Below are 6,009 nucleotides of genomic sequence, written 5' to 3' on the forward strand. Positions count from 1 at the left end.
CCCTCACCCTGCACGTGCTGGTGTGTGGCACCCAGCCCCTGTCCCCACCCCTCAAGCCAGGCAGGCCCTGACCCTCGGGTTTTTTTGGACAGAGGACATCCAGGACATGGCATGGGCCAGGACCGGGACACCGGGTGATGGGAAGTGGCTTCTGGGGACGCTGCGGTTCCGTGGCCCAGCTGGTGCCCACCAAAGGGCAGCAGCGATTTCTGGGTGCCCAGTCACTGTGGTGGGGACAGATTTGGAGGGTGGCAGAGCACTGAGGAGGTTCCTGACAGACAAAGGCCTCGTTGGCAGCACCGTGGCATGGCCGGGCCTCGGCCACCAGCCCCGTGGGATTGGCACCGTGGGGGCTCAGCCCCTGTGTGCACCAGGGAGGGTGTGAGCGTGCAAGGGGGTGTGTGCTGCTCTGTGTGTGCCCAGAGGGTGCCAAGGGCCGTGTGGGGCTGTGCCACGGCGTGGAGGGACCTTGGCGTGGTTGTGTGGCCGTGGAGGTGCCACCCGCACGGGGACACTCGGCCCTGCCCACGCCACACCTGCAGCCCCCTGCCACCGCTGGCGTGGCCAAACCGGGCACTGCCAGCACCTCTGCCGTGCCCCAGCCCGTGCCAGGCCCTCGCCATCGCCTCTCGGCTGCCGGCTGAGGGTGGGGACGGAGCCGGGCGGCCGCGGCGGCGTTTTGCGGCGAGCCGCAGATGCCAGCTCCCAGCGAGGGTCCCCGTGGCATCGCCCCCCTCACCCCAGCGCCCGCCTGTGTCCCTGCCACGCTCGGCCCGCCCGGGATGGCCGCTTTTCCCGCCGGCTCCATTGTTCCTCCCGGCCCCGCCATCGCCTGCATCTCGCCCGGGTCCCATTTTGCAGCGTGTAGGCAGAGCTGGAGATTTGGAAGAGGGTTTTTTTTTTTTTTTCGTTTTTTTTTCTTTTTTTTTTTTTTTTTTTTTTTAGAGTACAGAGTGACAGATGGCGAGTCCTCCTTCCCCAGAGAGACAAATCTCCCTGAATGCAAGCGCATGTCAATCATTAGCTCTCATGTGATAGCTCTCGCGCATGACGTGCCAACCATATGGCACTGGCAGCAGAGCTGGTACCCCCTTTGCTGGGTAGAGATGCCACTCTCGCCTCCTTTTGGATAGAGGACTGCAGGAGGCTGGAGCACCTCAAGGAGCCGCGTCCCGCTCCCAGAAGATGCTGGGAACAATGAAATAAGAATTCCTGCGGTCCGCCCGAAGGTGAGTTATGTAAGAAGTGGAGGGTTGGGAGGGCAGCGGAGGAAACTTGAATGGAGAAAAGGCAACTTCCATGTTGATTTTGTTTCTCCGCCACGTCTCGCCCTTTTTCCCCCCCATCTTTCGTTCTCCCCCGGCCCTCGGTTCTCCCGCTCCCCGCGGGCCCCGCTGATGGGGTTTTCCCCCCCCGCCGAAGTCCCCCCCAAGGGGGGTTCTTGGGGTTTCGTCGCCCCCCGTGTCCGTTCCCCCCCCCCCCCCAAGCCTGGGCGCGCCCGGGGCGCCGCGGTCCCGGTGGGACGGAGCGGGCAGCGGCGGCCGAGCGGCATCAACGAAATCAGCGCGGAGCCGCCGCGCCGCCGCCCCGGGGGGGCCCGACCTGGCGGAGCCGCCCCCCCGCTCCCCCGCGGCGCCCCCGGCCCTCGCCCCGGGCGGTGCCCCCCGCCCCGGCCCCGCCGCGCCGCCCGGCCCCGGGGGCGCCCCCGGCAGCGCCGCCGCCCGCGGCCACCGCGCCCCCCCGGGGGGGCCCCGGCCGCCCCCGCCGCCCCCCGCCGCCCCCCGGTTGGTGCCGCCGCATTTTACGGGCCGCGCTCCGGCGGCCGCGGGGAGCCCCGGGGCGGGGAGGGGAAGCCGGGCGCGGCTGACCGGGCCGGAGGGGGTACGGGGGGTACCTGGGGATGCGGGGGGGGGGCGGCGGTCCCGCCTTGACCCCTCCCGGCCCCGGGAAGGCGGTGGCGAAGCCGCGACCGGGGCCGCTCCGCGCCCGCGGCAGGGAAAAGTTGGAGGCGTCAAAGAGGGACCGGCGACACCGGGCCCGGCCCTCGGGGCACCGCGGGGGGGGCACCGGGCGGGCCGGGAGCGGGGGAGGCGCGGGGGGTGTGCGGAGGAGCGGGAGAGGGGCGCTGGCGGCGGCCGCGGGGACCCCGGCGGTGGGGCCGGCGGGGGTCGGGTTGGGGCGGAATCGCCGCATCCCGAGAGAGCCCCGTTGGCCCCGGGGTCGGGCAGCGGGGGCGGGGGGCGGCGGCGGGCGGCCCCGCGCCCAATTCGTTTTCGCCGGTCCCGGCGGGTGGGAGCGGGGCGGGGAAGGGGGGGGCGGGCGGCGGGGCCGCCGGTAACGCCTGGCTCTTTGCCCCCCGCTGCAGCCACCATGTTGACGCGACTTTTCAGCGAGCCCAGCCTGGTCCCCGAAGTCCCGAAATTCCCCGGTTGGGCCGAGGAGTGCGAGGAGGATGCCCGGAGCGAGAAGGAGGAGCGGGCGGGGAAGGGCTGCGCCCTCCCCGAGGAGCCGCCCGAGGGCTCGCTGGGAGAGAGCAAGGAGGAAGGGGAGCTAGGAGGGGACGAGGAGGAGGAGGAGGAGGAGGAGGAAGGCCTGGAGGAGGCGGAGGGCGAGCGGCCCAAGAAGCGCGGCCCCAAGAAGAGGAAGATGACGAAGGCGCGGCTGGAGCGGTCCAAGCTGCGGCGGCAGAAGGCGAACGCCCGGGAGAGGAACCGGATGCACGACCTGAACGCGGCCCTGGACAACCTGCGCAAGGTGGTTCCCTGCTACTCCAAAACCCAAAAACTCTCCAAAATCGAGACCCTCCGCTTGGCCAAGAACTACATCTGGGCTCTCTCCGAGATCCTGCGCTCGGGCAAGCGGCCCGACCTGGTCTCCTACGTGCAGACTCTGTGCAAGGGGCTGTCCCAGCCCACCACCAACCTGGTGGCCGGCTGCCTCCAGCTCAACTCCCGCAACTTCCTGACGGAGCAGGGGCAGGAGGGGGGTCGGTTCCACGGCCCCAACGCCGCCTCCTTCGCCGTGCACCCCTACCCTTACCCTTGCTCGCGGCTGGCCGCGGCGCCCTGCCCGCCCGCCGCCGGCCCCGGGCCGCACGGGCTGAGGACACACGGCTACTGCGCCTCCGCCTACGAGAGCCTCTACGGCAACACCTCCCCCGACTACAACAGCTCGGAGTACGACGGGGGGCTCAGCCCCCCGCTCTGCATCAACGGCAACTTCTCCCTCAAGCAGGACTCTTCATCCCCCGACCACGAGAAAAGCTACCACTACTCTATGCACTACTCGGCGCTGCCCGGCTCCCGCCCCGCCGCCCATAACCTGGTCTTCGGGTCGGCGGGGATGCGCGGGGGGGTCCACTCCGAGAACATCTTCCCTTACGACATGCACCTCCCGCACGAGCGGGGCCCCATGTACGAGGAGCTCAACGCCTTCTTCCACAACTGACCCCCCCACCCCCTCCCCGACACCCCCTCCCCATCGCCGAGGTGGCGGGGAGGGGGGGAGACTCCCCCACACCCCCCCACCCCACCCGCGGCGGCTCCGCGGACCGGCCCCCGGGGCTCCGCCGTGGGCTTTGGTGCAATATGGGGACCCGGCCCCGGCGGCGGGTCCCCGCGCCCCGTGGGGACAAAGTGCTTTTTTGGGAGGATTTTCCCTTTTCCTTAATTTTTTTATTCTGGTCGATTTCGTTATTTTTAAAATTTTCATTATTTATTGCCATTTCTTTATTATTTAACGTAATTTATTTAGTTATTTTATTATTATCGCTGTTATCGTTGCTATTATTACAATAACTATTACAGCTATTATTATTATTATTATTATTATTATTATTATTATTATTATTATTATTATTATTTTCCAGGGGGAGACGCCCCGCACGGGACGACCCCCCCATCCAGCCCACCGCAGCCCCCCCGCTACCCAGCACGACCCTCTGGGTCGAGCCGCTTCGTTTCGTTTTTAATTCGTTTTAATTAAATTTTATACATTTCTTTTAAAAATTTTTTCCCCCACCTCCCACCCCCATTTTGGGCCGTTTCTCCCCTCCCCAGCCCTGACCCCCGACCCCCCCGGACCCCCCCGGCATTGGACACCCGCTGCCCCGGCCCGTGGGAGCGAGAGGAGCCCGCGCTCGGCGCGGAGCGAAACTTTCCGAAGCAATAAAGAGGCGCAGGGAGGAACGAACCCCAATTTCTATCTATGCAAGAGGCCCGGCCCGGCGGACGCTCCGAGATGCACTTTGCTTTGGGGGGGCCCCGGCCCCGCTCCCCGCCCCGGGAGCTCCTCGCAGCGTGTGTGTCAGGACGTTTTTTACCTGTTTTAAAAACTTGAAACGGAAAAACAAAAAAAAAAAAAAAAAAAAAAAGGAGGAAAAAAAAAAAAAGGAAAAAAATAATGATAATAATTAAAAAAAAAAAGAATTCCCCCCCTGCCCCAGCGGAGCCGCCCCGGTTTTCCCGAGCTGGCGGAGCCGGGAAGCGCAGCCCGCAGCTATGCAAGCGGGGCTCCGGGGGGGCTGGCGGGGCTGCGCCCCCCCCGCGGCGCCCGGCCCGGGGGTCTCCGTCCCGGTTTGCCGCATTCCTTCAGCCGGGAGACGCCGGGAAGCCGATAATGCTTTTTTTTTGTTGGGTTTTCTTTGGTTTTTTGGGAATTTTTTTGTCGGAACCTGCCCGCACCACCTTCGAGAAAACCAGCATTTTTAGAGACCAGGGAGGAGGAGAGGAGGAGGATTTCTGAGAAATGTTTTGAAAACGAAAAAAAAAAAAAAAAAAAAAAAAAAGAAAAAATGGGGGGAAAAAAGGAAAGAAAAAAGTTATGGGGAAAAAAAACTAAAACGGGGAAAAAAACAAAAAAAAAAAAAAGGGAAAAAGAAACAAAAACCCACAAACCGTTGTAGCAAAGGGGACCCGCTGCGCGACACCAGAAGTGCTTTCGTGTTTCCGTTCCGTTTCATTTCGATTAATAAATATTTATGGCCAACGATATGCAAGACCCCCCCCGCGCCGGGCGCCGATCCCGCTCCCCGGTCCCGGTTCCCGGTCCCCGTCCCCGCCGCCCGGACACTGCTCGGCGGCGGCGGAGAGCGGGGCGCGGGGCCGGGGGCCCGGCCGTTCTGCATGCACCGGCCCCCTCCCCTCCCTCCCGGGGCCGCCCCCCCCCGGCCCCGCTGGACGCTCGCCGCCCGGTCCCGGCCCCGCCAGGACTCGTCGGCCGTGACGAGCTGCCGCCGGTGCGATCGCGGCGAGGCTGTAATTACCGAGCGTCCTTCGACGGCGATTAATAAATATTCAATGTTGACTCCGCCGCCTTCGCCGCTTTCCTTCCGCCCCGGGGGCACCGGGGGCACCGGGCCGAGCCCCCCTTCCGGCCCCCGGCGGTGCCAGCGCCGCTCCCGCCGCCCGAATGCGCGGCCCGCGGGGCGGCGGCGCTGATATAACGCGGCTCTGCCCCACGGGTGTCCCCCCCGGGACCGGGGAGGCGGTGTCCCCCCCTCACCAATAAAGGCACCGGGATCCGGTGCGGCGGCCCGGCTCGGTCCACCGGCGGTGATACCGCTGCGGTCCCCTGGGAGCGGGAGCTCGGGGCTTGGTGCCCGGGGCTGGCACCGGGCCGCGGCGCCGGTGGCCTCGGGAAGGCTGCGCGGCGGCGGCAGCCAAGGCCGGTTCCTCGGCGGCGGCCCCGGGAAGCCGGTCGGCTCCCGGCGCCGTGCCCGGGGCTGGTGCCGGTTGCCGGTGCTGCTTCCCGATGGAGCTTCGGCTCGGTGCCCGGTGCCAGTGCCGGTGCCAGCGCCGATGCTTGTGCCGGTTCCTGGCGCTGGCGCCCGTTGGAGCCCCGGAAGCTCCCACTCCGGTTCAGGGAGCCGGTGCATATGGGAGCCCCGGGACCCCCGATGCGGTGCCGGTGCCCGATGTCCGGTGCCGTTCCCGGTACCCGGTGCCAGTGCCGGTACCGCTGCCCGGTGCCCGGTGGAGCCCTGGCAGCGCGGTGCCGGTGCCCGGAGCG

General features: G+C 66.5%; 1 protein-coding gene across 1 annotated transcript; it reads left to right on the plus strand.

Annotated features, from left to right (window-relative positions):
• Window positions 1-2,370: 2,370 nt before the first annotated feature.
• Window positions 2,371-3,447, plus strand: NEUROD2 (neuronal differentiation 2). The gene has a single exon (XM_059869458.1). It carries the CDS (start codon window positions 2,371-2,373, stop codon window positions 3,445-3,447), a length of 1,077 nt encoding a protein of 358 aa, XP_059725441.1.
• The last annotated feature ends 2,562 nt before the right edge of the window (window positions 3,448-6,009 follow it).

The sequence above is a fragment of the Haemorhous mexicanus genome, chromosome 28 (genome assembly GCF_027477595.1).
Source record: "Haemorhous mexicanus isolate bHaeMex1 chromosome 28, bHaeMex1.pri, whole genome shotgun sequence".
Lineage (NCBI taxonomy): Eukaryota > Metazoa > Chordata > Aves > Passeriformes > Fringillidae > Haemorhous > Haemorhous mexicanus.